This window comes from Pelophylax lessonae, assembly GCF_965119305.1.
Source record: "Pelophylax lessonae genome assembly, chromosome: 3".
NCBI classification, from domain to species: Eukaryota; Metazoa; Chordata; class Amphibia; order Anura; family Ranidae; genus Pelophylax; species Pelophylax lessonae.
Window position 1 is genome coordinate 392,467,753 of NC_138770.1, and position 19,784 is coordinate 392,487,536.

The 19,784-nt window shown below is 40.5% G+C and overlaps 1 protein-coding gene across 1 annotated transcript in view; it reads right to left on the bottom strand.

The window, feature by feature from the left end:
* Nucleotides 1–19,784, bottom strand: part of PDSS2 (decaprenyl diphosphate synthase subunit 2) — a 375,935-nt gene that overhangs the window by 68,268 nt on the left and 287,883 nt on the right. Inside the window, exon 6 of the mRNA XM_082249924.1 lies at nt 8,180–8,353. Coding sequence (XP_082106050.1) covers nt 8,180–8,353 — 174 coding nt within the window. The remainder of the gene's footprint in view (nt 1–8,179; nt 8,354–19,784) is intronic.

Consider the following 19,784-nt stretch of genomic DNA (forward strand, 5'->3'; position numbering starts at 1 on the left):
TAGGCTTGTGCACTGCAACTGCTTTCTTTAAGTCCCACCAGAGGTTCTCAATCGGATTTAAGTCTGGTGACTGTGATGGCCACTCCAAAATGTTCCAGCCTTTAATCTGCAACCATGCTCTAGTGGACTTGGAGGTATGCTTGGGATCATTGTCCTGTTGAAAGGTCCAACGTCTCCCAAGCCTCAGTTTTGTGACGGACTGCATCACATTGTCATCCAATATCTCCTGGTACTGAAGAGAATTCATGGTACCTTGCACACGCTGAAGCTTCCCTGTATGTGCAGAAGCAAAACAGCCCCAAAGCATGATTGACCCCTCGCCATGCTTCACAGTAGGCAAGGTGTTCTTTTCTTCATAGGCCTCCTCCAAACATAGCGTTGATCCATGGGCCCAAACAGTTCTAATTTTGTTTCATCAGTCCACAGAACACTATCCCAAAACTTCTGTGGTTTGTCCACATGACTTTTGGCATACTGCAGTCAACTCTTCTTATTCTTTGGAGACAGCAAGGGGTGCGCCTGGGAGTTCTGGCATGGAGGCCTTCATTACGCAGTGTGCGCCGTATTGTCTGAGCAGAAACTTCAGTACCCACATCTGACAAATCTTTTCTCAGTTCCTCAGCAGTAACACGGGGACTTTTCTCCACTCTACGCTTCAGGTAGCGCAGAGCAGTCGAAGTCAGCATCTTCTTCTGCCACGACCAGGTAGCGTTTCAACAGTGCCCTTTGCCTTGAATTTGCGAATGATGCTTCCTATGGTGTCTCTTGGTATGTTTAACATCTTTGCAATCTTCTTATAGCCATTGCCCTTCCTGTGAAGAGTAATCACCTCTTCTCTTGTCTTCCTGGACCATTCTCTTGACTTCACCATGTTTGTAACCACACCAGTAAATGTCTAGAAGGAGCTGAGTATCACAGTCATTTTAAAGCTGCCTAATTGGTGCTTATTAGGCTTTATTGCTGCTCCCTGACATCCACAGGTGTTTTCAATACCTGATTGAAAACACTTCAATGAACCTCTGTTCTTCAGAGTTGTAGTCTTTAAGGGGTTGAATAATTGTGTCAATGAAGAATTCACAAAATAAACATTTACTACTGTATTACAAAACCAATTGATGTAATTTTAGTTGCATATGGTGCTTTAAGAAGTCCTTGTAGGATTTAATTCTGAATACAATTACAAATGTACACTAAATTCCCTAAAACCCTTTACAGCATTGGGGGTTGAATAATTTTGAACACAACTGTATATTACTTATTGTAACTGGAAACGACCTTTTTAAAATGTAGTTAGGCTCCATCCCCGATTTTACCAATGTCTGTCCAAAACCATAATCCCATCGGAAGTGAAGATGGGCAACACACCGATAGTCACAGGAAATCAAGGACTATAACCAGCTTTGGAAGAAATCAAACTAATATTTTTAGGTTATTAAAAATATTTTACTGCTATTTTTAACCTCATACCATACAAAATGTAATACATGAAAGAACCCTTTTATCAACATAAAATATTTGTATTTTAATGAAGAAGCATGGTCTAAGAATAATGAAAATTAATGACGCTTTCCAAAAACTCTTTATATTTTAGCATAACAAAGACAGGCTACTATTAAATAAAGCAGGCTACTATAAAATAAAACAAGTGACAGTCCTGCAACAAGAAAGAAGGAGAAAGTGTTACAATTGCAGCAGATTCATTATTTTGCTATATAGTGACATCGGGCCTCATTTTAAATTTGTCAACTCTGTGTATATCCCCATGAGGGCGCAGTAGTTTGCAGTATAACAGGAAAAACTCTTAGCTGTCACCCTGAGTCCAGGATGCTCCTGGGCAAAACCAGAAAACGTCAGGGAATACACATCACTAGAGTGCTATGTACTTGAAAATACTCCTAAATTATGTATGCAAAATCTGTTCTTTTCCATTACTTTAAACAACAGATACATAGACCAAAATGAGGGATTTATTCATTAAGAGTGACAGAAAGCAGAAGAAAATTATCCTTAAAGAGAACTTGTCATTAGCACCAGAATGCATGCTAAATGCATACTTAACAGATATTTATCTGCTTCAGTGTCTCAAAGAACATTTTTCTCCAACAGGCAGTTAGATTCTACCTTTTGCGAAATGGGAGAGTGCAAGAATAGGGATAACTAATTAAACAAGCATTTATAGTTAAATGAATGTATTTTATTAGGATTTTATGTGATAGACCAACACAAAGTGGCACATAATTGTGAAGTTGAAGGAAAATGATAAATGGTTTTCACAATTTTTTACAAATGAATATCTGAAAAGTGTGGCGTGCATTTGTAATTCAGCCCCCCTGAGTGAATACTTTAACCACTTTAAGACCGGAAGGATTTGCACCCTTAATGACCAGGCCCTATTTTGCGATTCAGCGCTGTGTTACTTTAACGGACAATTGCACGGTCGTGCGATGCTGTACCCAAACGAAACTATTCGTCATTTTTTTCCCACAAATAGAGCTTTCTTTTGGTGGTGTTTGATCACCTGTGCAATTTTTATTTTTTTGCGCTATAAACAAAAAAAGAGCGACAAATTTGAAAAAAAAAAAAAAACAATATTTTTTACATTCTGCTATATGACATGATATGAAAAAAAAAATAAAAAATCAAAATGTTTTAACATTTTAGGCCAATTTGTTTTCTGCTACATATTTTTGGTAAAAAAAAAATCGCAATAAGCGTATTTTGATTGGTTTGCGCAAAAGTTATTGCGTCTACTAACTACGGGAAAGATTTATGTCATTTTTATTGTGTTTTTTTTTCTAGTAATGGCGGCAATCTGCAGTTTTTTGCAGGACTGCGACATTGCGGCGGACAGATCGGACCCCTGACTGACATTTTTTACACTTTTGGGGGGACCAGTGACATTAATACAGTAATCAGTGCTAAAAATATGCACTGCTACTGTAATAATGACACTAGCAGGGAAGGGGTTGACACTATGGGTGATCAAGGGGTTAAATGTGAACCTAGGGGAGTGATTGTAACTGTGGGGGGGGGCATGGCTTCTGAAATGACCATAGAGACATGTGATCCTATATAGAAGAATTACATGAGCTCTGTGATCATTTCAGGGAGAAGGACGGTCGGCTGTGTTTTCAACAGCCGACCGTATTTCTCTCTCTCAGCGGTGAACGACCGCGGGTGTCAGGCGGCAATCGGAGCCGCCTGACACACGCATCGGCTTCCCCTCTGATGAGCGGGGGTGGAAGCGCGCCGCCGGCGGTGCGCATTTGCCCCCTAGCCTCCTGAGAGTGAGCGACGTAGACCTACGTTGCTTTGCCAAGGAGTGGCTGCCTGCCGCAGTAAATCTGCAGTAGGCGGTCGTTAAGTGGTTAAAGAACCACCTTTCACTGCAATTACAGCTGCAAGTCTTTTTGGGGATGTCTCTACCAGCTTTACACACCTAGTGTGAAATGTTTTCCCATTATTCTTTGCAAAATAGCTCAAGCTCTGTCAGATTGGATGGAGAGTGTCTGTGGACAGCAATTTTCAAGTCTTGACACATATTCTCAATTGGATTTAGGTCTGGACTTTGACTTGGCCATTCTAACACATGAATATGCTTCTAATCCATTCCATTGTAGACCTTTTATGATTTTAAGAAAATCTGGAATTAGGGTTCTTAAGTATGAGACCACCAGTTTCGTTTTTTTTCTGAAGCTGTATGCAATTCTTATGCTCTGTAGCATGTTGCAACTCATTACAGCGCGTCACAACGCACTGTGCAAAAATGCATCATATCCTACTTTTTTTTTAGCACTCAACAACACAATGTGTTGGTGTGAACTGAAGCTAAAAGACATAAGGCAAATTGCCTTGTTCTTGTGTTGGGACTGCATTAAGTAATGCTGCCCAACATAGCTGGTGTGAACAAGGCCTAAATTGTTAGAAATCAATGACTAGAGTCTTTGTTGTGAGCTTTTATGATATTTTAGTGTGAATTACTTCACGTTACACGAAGATGCAGAGATCAGTGATGGCTTGTATTAAATCAATTTTACCGCTTGTTAGGAATATGTAAATTGTTTATGCTGCATATTTACATACAGCTCTGCACTGCACTGCACATGATACCAGCATTTTGGAGTGAGCAGAGCACATAAAAACAATTGTTTCAGGGTACCCTTGCAGAGACCTGCTTTTCCTAGAACAGAAAAATGCAGGTCTCTGCACATAGTGTGAACAAGTCTTGTAAACACTTTGCTGGGCACTCATTGGTATTTCGCCATTTGTCTTTGTAAAAACTCTTAAGCGTGTATTACTGTATAGTGAGTAACCTTTTCAGTATGATCATAGGTAGAAAAAAACTGCCTTTTAAAATAGGCAATTGAACACAAATTTTAGAGTGACCCAAACTAAATTTACAGGTGCCACTCAAGGCTCCACCAGGTCCTTTTATGCAGCAACCACTTGGAAAGCAGACAAGGACAGAGCTCATTCAGCTCTAGAAATGTAATAGAAAATTAAAAAGTCCTGGAAGTCGCACATCTCTGCAAAACCCTGTAAGAAGGCGTAAGACAGCCTCAGCCCAAGCTCCAACCAGGCCACGCCCCCTACGTGTTTAACTCCACCCATGGAGCTTACCCATGACTAAGCTCTATAGGGCAGAGTTAAAGGTGTAAAGGGCGTGGTCTGGTTGGAGCCCGGGGTAAGGCTGCCATACACTTTCTTATGGGGTTTTGCCAACCTACCAGATTGAATTTTACTGGCACAACACCCATACTTGCCAACTGTCCCGTTTTTGCTGGGACAGTCCCGGCAAATAGGAGCCTGTCCCTGGTAATTTACATTGTCCTGGCAATTTACTTATTTACAATTTGCACTTTGTTTATATTTACCTTTTTTTGTACGGTCACATCTGAGCACATTTTACACTTTAGAATTGCAGGGAATTGTGAGGAGAATTTTAAACTTTAGACAGAAGTAATGCAGCTGAATGGGAGAATTATTCCAACTCTGCTACTTTGACCTTAAGTTTAAAATTCCCTCTTTATTGAGTAGACCCTATAATCTGATGATAAGTAGGCGGAGATTAAATTATGTGGAATGGGCGGAACTTCAGGGAAGTGGGTGTGGTAAGTAATTGATAGCTGTGCTGCAAAGTGTCCCTGGAAATTTTTTTCAAATGTTGGCAACTATGAACACCCAAAATTTACTGGCACAGCCATGTTTTTACTGGCATTTTCAAAAGGTACAAAATTACAGTTTAAAGTGCAAATTTCAGTTTTTAGGCCATAAACAAGTACAATATGCAATTAACAATGTGATTTAAGGTGGCTAATAGGGCAACAAACATATTTCTTATTTTATTTTTGATATAGTAAGTAAGTAGCTTAGGGACAGGAAGGCAAGACATTAGAATGGGAAGATGCACACACACATGTAATTGACTACAGCAGTGTGCAGCAGCACAGATGATGATGATACATCCCTTTGTGAGTCACAGTCACAGTCTCGCTCCACACCAGGTGATCCCTTCAGTCCACTCCAGTCCAAACAGCTCCTGGCTTGTCTTGCACCCATCCTGCAGATCCAGCCACTCAGCTCTGTTCCCTTTCACAATGACATCACAAGACATGCTCAGGCACTGCCTCTGCCAGACCTTCCCCCTGCTGGTGCTGCCTGACTACACTGTAACAGGCACTTGGATGGTCTCGGCCAGCCTTGGACTGGAACAGCGCCTGCGCAGTTCTGACCCGAGTGTCACAGTCATATTTTTTACTGTCAACCTTTTTCTTTTACTGGCATTTACTGGCAGGAGAAAAGTGCCCATTTTTTACTGGCTGCCAGTAAAAATACTGACAGTTGGCCACACTGTTGCGGAGATGATGCGACTTCCAGGACTTTTCCCTTTTCCATTAGAAATATTTTAGAGTTTTAGGTTACTTGATCATTAAACACCAGTTTTGAGATGTTTGCAATTATTAGCCATTTCATTCATTATTAAATATGCAGCAATTATCAGTGATGATATGCTATGCCTGCCAAATGTACTATTCCAGGAGTCTATGCTACATCACAAATATTTTAAAAAGATACATTTAATAATTACACACCCTTACAGGTGTATGAGGTCTTCCAGAAGTGAATATTGACTTATGCACTCTGCAGGTCCAATGCACTGTATACGTAAACATGGGCTTCCATCTGCCAAGGGATATGATTCATGAAAACTGGATCAAATGGAGCAGTTGTCCACAGCAACCATATAGTTTTCCCACTTATCCCACAAAGCTATACTGGAAGAGTTAGGAAATGATTCAGACAGTTTACCATGGGCAACTGTTCCACTTTTCATAAATTAGTATTAAAAATACATTTTAGTTTATTAAGCTTACACGGTGGAAAGTAGGGCTGAAACAACTAATCCATAACTAATAGATTATGAAAATACTTCTCAACTAGTACCCCCCCCCCCCTACATGTCAGTATACACAGTGCTGCACACATCCAGCTCAGTAATCCCGCCCACCCCCATACATGTCAGGATACACAGTGGAGCACACATACAGCTCAGTACATCCCCCATACATATCAGTATACACAGTGCAGCACACATGCAGCTTCGTACTCCCCCCCCCCATACATGTCAGTATACACAGTGCAGCACACATACAGCTCACTACACCCTCCATTAGAGATGGGTTTGGGCGTATTTGAGATCCCACCTGCCCGATCCCGCCAGGAAGCTAACACTGCACAGCACACGGCTAATCACAGGCAGTGAGACATCTGCAGCTGCGGATCGGGATCTGTCCCAGTGTCAGTGGAATCCTGAAGAGGCCTGAGCTCATTCCTACCCTCCATACATGTCAGTATACACAAAGCAGCACACATACAACTCAGTACACCCTCCATACATGTCAGTATACACAAAGCAGCACACATACAACTCAGTACACCCTCCATACATGTCAGTATACACAAAGCAGCACACATACAGCGCAGTACACCCTCCATACATGTCAGTATACACAAAGCAGCACACATACAACTCAGTACACCCTCCATACATGTCAGTATACACAGTGCAGCCCAGTGTAAGCCCTAACATACACACTATTGTCAAAAGTATTCATGTCCGAATGTCAGATCGCACTGCGATATGTGAACTGATCTGGGGTGTCGTTAACTTTGAATTGACACACCCCCATCGATTCGCATATGGCAGTGTGAACTGCCTGTGCTGGGAATGCGATGCGGGAACCCACAGTAGATCCGCAGGGTTCCCGCATCGCATAAGTGTGAATCGGGACTTAATGTTGTCACACCCCTTTAGCACCTGATAGTTTAAATATATGAAAAAGCTATTGGGATTTGGGCCCAGGTATATCTCTTCTCATCATATAGCTGGGTATTTTGTATTTACCACTGCATAGAATTCAAGAAAAAATTGTGTTTTTTTTTTAAACTTTACTCAATTAAATTATACGCTACACTTTTGAGTTTTTTATTTTTTTTTATTTTAATCGGACAACTAATCGATTGATTCTGGTAATATTTATTTCCCCTTTAAAATATTCAGTATCAAAAACATAAATTAACTCCATGTCTGGGATCATAATTAAATGGTGCTGCATTCATATTTAAAGCCATATACAGTCTAAACAACGAATTCCTGTCTGCTCATGTATCAGAAACAAGAGTGCTTCCAGTATAGATCAACAAAATCCTTCAAACATCTTCATTCAACAGAAGGGGTTTAGTTACATATTTTGGCCAAAACCTGGCAAGACTATATGCAGAGCCAAACTAAACCAATAATTCAGTTCCTCAACTTATAATTTACCTTATATGAACTTCCAATAATTTCATCCACCTGCCAATAAATGAAATTACCTGTGGGTATGAAAAGCAGTGTGTACCCTCTTCCCACGTGTATAAAGAATTCAGGCCATAGCTGGGAAAGACTACACAGATCACTGACATATAATATGTTGTCAGATCTGAGAAGATGGGCATCTATGCAAATCAATTTTAAGCAACATATTACACTGCTTGGAGCAAGAATATAGTGAAATAAAACATTTGTATCACTTGTGACATTAATATAAAAAAAGTTCCTTGTTGCTTAGCCAACAGCGATGTATAGTCTGAAATCCTTCAGACACATGCTGAAGAATATGTGACATCAAATACATACCTTATAACTTAAGGACATGTGTTTTCCATACTGGAAAGCCATAGACTGGATATCTGGCTCGTGCCTGGCTAGCTCCATAGCAGCTTGACAGCTCTTAGCCAGCAATGCACCATGGGAGAGAAAAATGTGCTCCATCCAATTAGCCATTCCACTGTCATCGGTAAAACTGCTCTTCTGAAATGCAAAAGAATTAGGTAAATATTTCTTTAGAAAAAAAATGACCATCAAAAACAATATTTGTTTAGCAATGCTGCAGAGCAAATCCAAATACTGTACAGTAAAAGAAAATTACAGACACCAAAGTAATAAATGTGTTTATGAAATTAGGATTACCATAAACACTTTGCATATTCTTAAAAAACAAAAAAAACAATAAAATGAGCCCTGCTACCTGGGAATCCAGCCACCATCCTCCCCATGGTCTAGAACAGTGATGGAGAACATTGGCACCCCAGATGTTTTGGAACTACATTTTCTATGATGCCCAACTACACTGCAGAGTGCATGAACATCATTGGAAATGTAGTTTCAAAACAACTGGGGTGTCAAGGGTTGTCATCACTGGTTTAAAATCTGGACCATGAAATGCTGCACACACTAGAAAAGCAAGCATTCCAATGATTGGAAGGCCCACAAACTGCATCAAAACACTCTTACACTTGCTGTGAATTATTATTTGAACACTCCACAACCTGAAATTCACCTGGTAAAGGGCCTTCTATATTTGAAATATGAAAAGATTGTACAGGCCTTTTGCAAGGTCTCTTACCACAAAGCAAGGTCAATAAAGACATGGATGAGTGAGTTTGGGGCAAAGCAGCTTGACTGGCCTGCACAGGGTCCTGACCTCAACCTGACAGAACACTTTTGGGATGAACTAGAGCGCAGACTGTGAGCTAGGCCTTCTTTGTCCAACATCAGTGCCTGACCTTACAAATGTGCTTCTGGAAGAATGGTCAAACATTCCCACAGACACACTCCTAAACCTGGGATGCCATCAAAGTTCATGTGCGTGTAAAGGCAGGCGTCCCAATACATTTGGTAATATAGTGTATGTATCTCATGCTAATGACAACCAAATACAGTGGTCTCCAGTTGGAGGCAGCGAGGCTGGGCGGGAGGACATGTCAAGTGCGTTGGGCACCTCATGGGGAAACCACAAGCCCTAACATACACACTATTGTCAAAAGTATTTGTGCCTTTACACGCACATTAATGGCATGCCAGTTAAGCCATAGGGTTCAATATTGAGATGGCCCACCTTAAAATGTCCAAAATGTCTTGGTATGCTGACACCTTAAGAGTTCCCTACACTGGTACTAAGGGGCCAAGCTCAACTCCTGACAAACGACCCCACATCAAAATCCCCCTCCAAATGATTTGGACCAGTGCACAAAGCAAGGTCCATAAAGACATGGATGAACGAGTTTGGGGTGGAGGAAATTGACTGGCCTGACCTCAACCCGATAGAAAATATTTGGGATGTTGGTGGCCTTTTGGCAACCCTCTTGTGTGTTAAACTTTGCTTACATCTGTTTGGGGGCTTTACTGCTCTTGAACTTTCTTAAAAAGGACCTCTGCACCCTTTCCCTGTTGATTGTTTGGGACACATTACAAAGATACCTTTTTGTGAAGATTGGTGCTCCACTGTAAAGGGCCTCCAGCCCACAGACTTTGTGGCAGATTTACCCACCAGCCATTGGTTAGCTAGGTCTTCGTTAATGTTGTTGGCCCATGCAGTTAGTTGCATCCTCCTTACTTCATATTGGAAATATTTGTGACATTGTGCGTTGCTTAGTGTCTGCAGTGTCATTATTTACTCGCCCAGTGTGTTTGAGGCAAAGACTTTCACTGGCAGTAAAGAGAACAAACATCAGCTCCATTCATTTCACTGTATTGTTGCATACTTCTGCTGTTATTGATCTGGTTGCCTTGACTACTCTCAAGCCTTTTGAACCCATACATTTCTGCAGGGCTTGTTTAACCTCCAAAAAAAAAAAAACAATTATATCGCTACTGGTATGTCAATGTATTGTAACATTTTGTTGCAGGGCAGATTCATTACTGGAAATGGAAGGAGAACCCAACATTTCCAGAAGCACTTTCAGGTATCATTGGAACAAAATCTAAACTCTATTACAGTGCCACATCTTTACTTGGCACTACAAATTTAAAAATCATTTTTCGATCCCCCAGGGGGCCAACTGCACTTGCATGGAAAACATGGTCCCATTTGGGTCCGTGCTATGGTTTTACGGAAAAAAGAACATTCCCTTTTCTGTTTATGCTGGCTGTAGCTCTCTCTACACCAGGCTGAGGCCAAAATGATGGGCATTCCTGTGGGGGAGGAACAGTCAGCCCTGAAGCCACTGCCCCCTCTCTTCTATGAGCTGCGTGTTTCCTGCTTACAGTAATGTGTCTAAGTATAATACATAAGAGCACACACAAGAAGTATATTGTGGATTAGTGTCTGCTCCCTCTGCCTGTATGTTACAGCCTCACCTGTATACTTTTAATTTCCCCCTTTCATGTCTCCCTGGCCAACTTCAAATATTTCCTCTTCCTTCTCTCCTGTCTGGACTATGTGTCTGAGCTGGCTTCACACACTTCCTCGTCCTTTTCAATTTTACAGGCTCCTTATCTCCATTTTTGTACAGAGAGTCTGCCCCCAGCTCTCATGTCCCCCCTTCCCCCCTCTGCCTTCTCAAGTGGCATTTCTTGGAGCCAAAAAATAAATAACTACACAAACTTTTTATCAAAGACTTAGGGTCCTTTCACACAGGCTTTCTGCCCCGCGGACTCCGTTTTGCTCACGGGGGATGGATCCGCCAATCCCCGCTGAGCAGGCGGATGACAGGTCTGTCTCCCCTTACTTTGCAGAGACATGCCTGTCAGATCCCCACTCTCCTCTATGGGAGATTGGATGAAAACGGGCCGCCTGTCCATTTTCATCCAATCCTATCCGATCTTCCAGACGGATGGAAAATAGGGTTTCCATCCGACCGGATTTCATGGACAGGATTGGATCAGATTCCATCCATGATTTACGGCGTCGAGGTAGTTTGATGCACGAGCCCTGAGGCAATATATTGTTCAATTTCGGTTTAGCCTCGGTCTCGGTTCAATTGCACTATTGCTCCATTGACGCCATACATCATAATTTGTGGTTTGTTTTTTAGTCCCACTCCGTTCTCAGTTTGGCTGTGATCAGTGGGATGTCGGCTCTTTTGCTGGATACCCTGTGATCACATCCAACTGAGTTCTAGGTTGCTCCGAATGGTCCACACATGTGATTTGGTGGACCGATCGTTACTTTCTTACATTGATATTTGTTATTTGTGATTGCTCATATGACAGCTACAGCCTACCTGTGCGTATGTGTTTGTTTTTAATTACCACATGGTTTATTTTAACTTTTTGGTGAGGTGGAAGGTTTATCCTATTCCATTACTAATCAATCTGTTAATACTTTTTTGATGCAATAAAATGTATTTAATATTTAAGATATTTGTGTGGAATTCTTCTTTTTGCTGACCCACATATATATATATACCCCTGTGGCTCTACTATATGGCGCTTTCCCTGGGCAATTCTCTTTCTTGTTGCCTTATGTTTTTTGTATATGCGGATTTGTTTGCCATTTGAGTCCCGCACTCCTTGTTTATTATTGAGCGAGTGGGTGTTTTTCCTATATTACCTTTTTTGTTTATTAGCACCTTCCCTTCCTTTTTTTTTTTTTTTATTTGTTTCTCTGTTTAGGGGTCAGTCAGGCACATAGGACAGTAAGAGGAGAATGAAAACTCCTCCTACAAGCTTTAACCAGTGCTCGGCAAGTCACAAGACTGTGTATTGTGGGAGACCAGATATAGTGAATGCAGGGTCCTGGGTTTCGTAACCCTTTAATAAACAAGCAAACCTAATAACGTAGCCTTTATTTGCCAGCAGCTGCCAATACTTGGCAAACATGTCAAGAAGGAAGATGCACATTTGCCATAACCAGTAGCAACCAATGAGCTATATTATTTCATTATTGTTCTGAATAGAGGACTCCTCCATAGGGTATAGCATTTTAACTATACTGTTACTCTTTTCACTGTCTCTCAAAAAAGCCACTTGAAGTTAGCTTTGGGTTGGTGTTTAGCTAATTCATCCTGTCCTCCCTGAAACTCTGAACCTGTAATTATTTTACCCCATTACTTTTCCTGAATTAATAGCCCGTCTGTGCATGGTGAAGTTTGATATCATGCTTGCTTGCTACAAAAGATATTGTTTCTTTTCAAATCAGTCTAAAATTTTGTGATCCCTCCTTTCCTGGTAATGTTGCACCCTTTGGCACAAGCTCAAATTAGTAAGATTAGAGTCTGCTGCAGGAATTTGATTTAGTCTCTGGTTCTGATTTCTAGAAAGATGATACCCCATACGAATGAGATGGGCTTAAATTTCATTCTTTTCTAAGCGTATTATATGTTGCATTTTGTACAATGGGCAACAGTTCAACGTGACTTTTTTTTTTTTTGGCACAGTGTAATAAGACTATTCGCATAGAATCTGTTTATTATTAAACACCCCATATCCAGGAACAATGCAAGCAGTCCGTAATCCTCACATATCTCCTGTAATTTGCATTAATGAGCAGCAGGGATCAATTTCAAAACTTCTTGAAAATAATAACACGGCTAGAGGTTTACAAGACAAGCAGCTATATCAGGCATATCAATTATATTTTAGAGTACCTTGCACTGATCAGACAGAAGCCAAGATTTATTTTACACCTAGTATGCAGAAGGTCTGGGAATCACATATTCCTTAAAAAATGTAATTATTGTAAATACTACATGAAATGTACATAAAACTTTTGGCACATTAGACAGTGTGATACATACAATAAAAATGGCCCCTGTACAAAAAACACACTTTGGTGAACTTAGGTGAATCTGCCTTGCACGTTAAAACTTGGTAGGGGTCTAACCCTTTTCTAATTTATCCAAAACCAACAAAAAGTTCTGCCTTTACATACGCTTTAATGAAAACAAAAATATGGCAATTACATGATACACAGTGAAATCGCAAACTAAATATTAGCAAGCTAGGGTTTAGATCTAATTTAGGGATTGTTTACATTGGCTTTACATTTAATTTGACTGTGCTCTTCACTGCCTCTCATCCTACCTATCCCACCACACCTTCAGTGTCACTTACAATTCTACTTACTTCTATCCTCTTCCTTTCTCCGTCGGGGTCCCCCTAAGGTCTGTTCTTGGACCTCTCCTATTTTCAATGATCAATGATGATCAGCCTCCCATGGCTTTCAATATCATTTCTATGCTGACAACACCCAAATCTATCTCTCCACCCCTCAGCTCACTCCATCAGTCTCCTCACACATCACTAACTTACTAACAGACATATCTGTCTGGATGTCACACCACTTCCTCAAACTCAACGTGTCTAAAACTGAGCTCACATTATTTCCTCCCCCAGATGCCTCTTCCCCTGACTTCTCTGTCAAGAGCAATGGCACAATCTACCACCCATCCCCGCATGCTAGGGTGCTAGGTGTTATCCTGGACTCTGAACTCTTCCTTCAGCCCCACATCCAATCACTTTTCAAGGCTTGCTGCCTCAACCTCCGAAACATCTCTAAAATATGTCCCTTCCTAACAAATGGAACCACGAAGCTCCTGATTCACTCCCTGGTTATCTCTCGCCTCGACTACTGCAACTCCCTCCACACTGGCTTACCTTTAAATAGGCTATCCCCCCTTCAGTTAATCATAATTGCTGCTGCCAAACTCATCCACCTTACAGACCATTCAGCAACTGCTACCCCTCTGTGCCAATCCCTCCATTGGCTCCCACTCACCCAACAAGTTAAATTCAAAATACTAACAATACCTTACAAAGCCATCCACAACTCGGCCCCCAGCTGTATCACTAACCTAGTCTTAAAATATCAACCAAATCAACCTCTCCGTTCCTCCCAAGACCTCCTGCTCTCTAGCTCCCTCGTCATCTCCTCCCATACTCATCTCCAGGAGTTCCCCGGAGCCTCTCCCATCCTTTGGAATTCCCCACCCAAATCTATCCGACTATCTCCAACTCTATCCACTTTCAGGCGATCCCTGAAAACTTTTCTCTTCAGAGAAGCCTATCCTGTCCCCACCGAATTTTCTTCATCAGCTCATCACCCACAATTATTACCGACCCTCCCTCCTAGATTGTAAGCACTAACGAGCAAGGCCCTTTGATTCCTCTTGTATTGAATTGTATTGTAACTGTACTGTCTGCCCAAACGTTTTAAAGCGCTGCACAAAATGTTCACGCTATATAAATCCTGTATAACAATAATAATATTATGAATAATTTAAGTGCCTACCACTTCAGCATGCTTTTTTGATGTGTTTTTGATGCTTCTGTGATGCTTTAATGAAGCTTGGCAAATAAATGTGAAAAATGTGTATAACCAATATAAATTAAATCAAATCAGTGCCCGATGTTAGTGATGGACCTGACTGGACAAAAATCATATATATCTGTAGTGTCTCTTTAGACGGTGTTTGTAAAAGTGATTCCTGTTGAAAAAAGTGCTAAGTGCTTCAAATTCCTAATCCAAACTATGAATACATAAATCCAATAGAAAATTCTTTCATCAAAATAAATATGCGATTTCTATTGTGACACACACATAGTAGTGCTCATAAAAGTGCTGAGTGCTTCCTAAAATCCCCTTGTTCATAAAGCAATCTGTAGAAAAACTGTATTCAATCAACATAAATGTGCGTTAGTATAAAAATATTTCATCAAAATAAATATGCGATTTCTATTGTGACACACACATAGTAGTGCTCATAAAAGTGCTGAGTGCTTCCTAAAATCACCTTATTCATCAAATAATCTGTAGAAAAAATGTATTCAATCAGCATAAATGTGCGCTAGTACAATCTTAAAACAGTCTATATAAAAAAAGTCCAAAACTTCTTTAAAATTATATTCCAATCCTTTTTCTTATTGTAGACGCTCTTAACGTAGATATAGTGACTTTATTTCCTCCACCTTGTGCCACTTCTAGGTGTACTAAACTCTCACCTTTATATCAGGAATATTGCGCCTATCCCAGGGTCTCTGGGATACTGGCTGTTGCTCCTTTCCTTTATCGATGTCCGATCTATCTCCAGATATCCAGCGTAGGTTCCTGGTATATAGGGGTCTCCTGGAGTCTTATCCGATAATTACCTTTAGGTACGATCTCCTCACACTATCCTCCTTTCTTTTAACTCAAAAAAGATAGGACCATCATGGTGCAGTATTATGTGTTTTTATTCCCACACATTCAGAATTACACTTACAGTTGGTTTGCTTGTATTCAGCATATACAGAGACACACGAACGCTGTGGAGATCGAGTTCCATCCGATACGTCACTTCCGGGTATAGGGCTCCTCCTACGCGTTACGTCGCGGGGTCACGTGACTTCCTCACTCCCACACGCGTAGGAGGAGCCCTATACCCGGAAGTGACGTATCGGATGGAACTCGATCTCCACAGCGTTCGTGTGTCTCTGTATATGCTGAATACAAGCAAACCAACTGTAAGTGTAATTCTGAATGTGTGGGAATAAAAACACATAATACTGCACCATGATGGTTCTATCTTTTTTGAGTTAAAAGAAAGGAGGATAGTGTGAGGAGATCGTACCTAAAGGTAATTATCGGATAAGACTCCAGGAGACCCCTATATACCAGGAACCTGCGCTGGATATCTGGAGATAGATCGGACATCGATAAAGGAAAGGAGCAACAGCCAGTATCCCAGAGACCCTGGAGATATACCATAGGCGCAATATTCCTGATATAATGGTGAGAGTTTAGTACACCTAGAAGTGGCACAAGGTGGAGGAAATAAAGTCACTATACCTACGTTAAGAGCGTCTACAATAAGAAAAAGGATTGGAATATAATTTTAAAGAAGTTTTGGACTTTTTTTATATAGACTGTTTTAAGATTGTACTAGCGCACATTTATGCTCATTGAATACATTTTTTCTACAGATTATTTGATGAATAAGGTGATTTTAGGAAGCACTCAGCACTTTTATGAGCACTACTATGTGTGTGTCACAATAGAAATCGCATATTTATTTTGATTAAATATTTTTATACTAGCGCACATTTATGTTGATTGAATACAGTTTTTCTATAGATTGTTTTATGAACAAGGGGATTTTAGGAAGCACTCAGCACTTTTATGAGCACTACTATGTGTGTGTCACAATAGAAATCGCATATTTATTTTGATGAAAGAATTTTCTATTGAATTTATATATTCATAGTTTGGATTAGGAATTTGAAGCACTTAGCACTTTTTTCAACAGGAATCACTTTTACAAACACCGTCTAAAGAGACACTACAGATATATAGGATTTTTGTCCAGTCAGGTCCATCACTAACATCGGGCACTGATTTGACTTAATTTATATTGGTTATACACATTTTTCACATTTATTCTTACACCTTAAAGCGCACCACTACCCCCACTATAGAATTTGTTTAACTGTTGAGTATCAGTATCAGTGGTGCAGCATTAAGGATATTCATAATACCCCTGACAGCGCAGGAACCACACACACCTTTTTGTTATATCACGAAGCTTGGCAAATGCTCTGTGTGTGTTGATTTTCTGATTGTTTTAAAAGGTCATAGCAGAACCCCAGCTCAATGGTACCCCTGTTCAGCAGATCCCCAGGTTATTAGTACCCTTGGTCTGCAGATCCCCTGCTCAGTAGTACACCCCAGCTCTGCTGATGCCCCACTCGGTAGTAACTCCCAGTTCTGCTAATTCCCATCTCAGTAGTACCTCCTAGGTCTGCTGCTCCCTCACTCAGTATTAAAAACCCAGATCTGCTGATCATATGGTTTTCCTGATCTCTCTCTGGTCTCCGCTAACCTCCTGCTATATGGCTCCCATGCTGTGCACAAGGTGTGACATCTGCTAGTTTATGCTGCTTCGGTCCCCCAGCTCTGCTGATCCTCCACTGCTCAGCCCTCACTCTCCAGTCCTGTACACCTTCCACCATAGCGTTCCCATGTTGCACAGCAGGCTCTGCTCTAGTCTGGACCCGCTCACTTTCCTGCTGCTCTGCACTGCACACCAGATGTGGCGTTGTACCAGACACTCCCAGAATATATACACATCACCCAGAAGTGACTGCTGATGATGTCTTCCTGCTTCGCTTTTTGGTTTCCCAGGGCATCCTGGGATATCTCATACCTACAATACATCCAAAACAAAGGAGCTAACTGAATAAAAGTCTCTCAAAAGCTACATGTGCTGTTAGTGAGCATTGTCAAAGACTTCTATAAAGGCTCTGGAGAAGCTTTGAAGAACCAAGAAAGCGACATGGGGTATCATTTCTGAAGCACAGCGAAGCAAACACAGAGTGTTAACAGGACTGTACGCTGACCATTTTATTTAATTACAAGTTCTTTAAATGACATTCAGAGTGCTTTAAAAAAAGTGTGTCAAATGCCACATTTTGAAGTATAACCGAGCCCTTAACCACTTTACCTCCGGAGGGTTTTCCTGCTTTACGTCCAGGCCACTTTTTGCAACTTGGCACTGCGTGACTTTAACTGACAATTGCACGGTCATGCAACCCTGTACCCAAACGAAATTTACGTCCTTTTTTTCCCACAAACAGAGCTTTCTTTTGGTGGTATTTGATCACCTCTGCGCTTTTCATTTTTTGCGATATTAATAAAAAAAAGAGCGAAAATTGTGAAAAAATTGACATTTTCTACTTTCACAGTTAAAAAATATCCAATATATTCAATTTTTATCATATATTTAGGCCAAAATGTATTTAGCTACATGTCTTTGACAAAAAAATTCTCAATGAGCGTATTTTTAACCGCTTTAAGACAGGAAGATTTTACCCCATTCCTGACCAGGCTATATTTTGCGATTCGGCACTGCGTTAATTTAACGGACAATTGCGCGGTCGTGCGACGCTGTAGCCAAATTAAATTTATGTCTTTTTTTCCCCCACAAATAGAGCTTTCTTTTGGTGGTATTTGATCACCTGTGTGATTTTTAATTTTTGAAAAAAGAGCGACAATTTTGAAAAAAAAAAAAACAATATTTTTTACATTCTGATATATAACATTCCCAAAAAAAATTTAAAAATCAAAATTTTTTAACATTTTAGGCCAATTTGTTTTCTGCTACATATTTTTGGTAAAAAAAAAATCACAATAAGCATATTTTGATTGGTTTGCGCAAGTTATCGCGTTTACTAACTACGGGAAAGATTTGTCATTTTTATTGTTTATTTTTTTTTACTAGTAATGGTAATCTGCGATTTTTTTTGTGGGACTGCGACATTGCGGTGGACAGATCAGACCCCTAACTGAAATTTTTGACACTTTTGGGGGTACCAGTGACACTACAGTAATCAGTGCTATAAATATGCACTGTTACTGTAATAATGACACTGGCAGGGAAGGGGTTAACTTAATTGGTGATCAAGGGGTTAAATGTGAGCCTAGGGGAGTGATTCTAGCTGTGGGGGGGTCTCATGCTTACTGACGTGTGTGGGGGGAGGGGGTTCTGTGACAAAGACACAGATTGAGAGAGGGGAGAGTCTGGTGACGTAGGTCTACGTCGCCAGACGATAACGAGCCACTTTGCCGCAGTACCAGCTCAGTGAGCGGTCAGCAAGTGGTTAAAGATGTGGCTGCCAGTGACGCACAGATATAATGCTTCTTTTCTAATAAGCATGAAAGGACCTAATCCCATGCCACAGCCACTTAACAATTCATCTTCAGAAGCCAAAGGATGGGAATAATAAAAATTTGAAGGGGGAACCCCAACCCACTGCTTCCCATAGACTGACATGCCCATCCCCTTTCAGCATCTCTCCCCCTTATCTGTCTGGAATTCTGTGCAGACACACAAGCGGCATTTAATATATCCACCCCTGGCAATGAATGCATAGAGGGAAAAGCTTGTATTCATGCGTTTGTATATAAATAAATGTTTTGTTACTAATATTTGCGGCTGACCACTTCTAGTAAATGTCTGTCTTATGGGGCTGGCACGAAAGTTCAAACATATGAAAAAAGAAAAAACAAAGAAAAAACATAAATATGACTCACAAAGGGGACACAATTATTAGAACAGCAACAAAAAATATGAACAGACCTCAAAGCCCATACCTCTAAATGAAAATGAAAAACAATCAAACACTTCCAGAACCCAAAGCAGAAAACTACTACTACAGACCACTTCTAATAAATATCTATTTTATAGGGCTGCCACAAAAGTTCAAATATGAAAAAAAAGTAATGTAATGTAATGTTGGGTAATGTAAACATATTTACACTTCAAGCATTTGTTATCCTAAAAAAAAAAAAAATACCTTAATTTTAATGTCTTTATAATTTTCTTTTAACCACTTTAGCGCCAGAAGATTTTACCCCCTTCATGACCAGGCCATTTTTTGCTATTTGCACTGTGTGTCAAGGTCTTACCTTGCCTTCCTGTTGGCAGCCATCTTGGACATGTACAGACTGCTGCCTCTTATAAACTTGTAAACTCTGATTGCATCA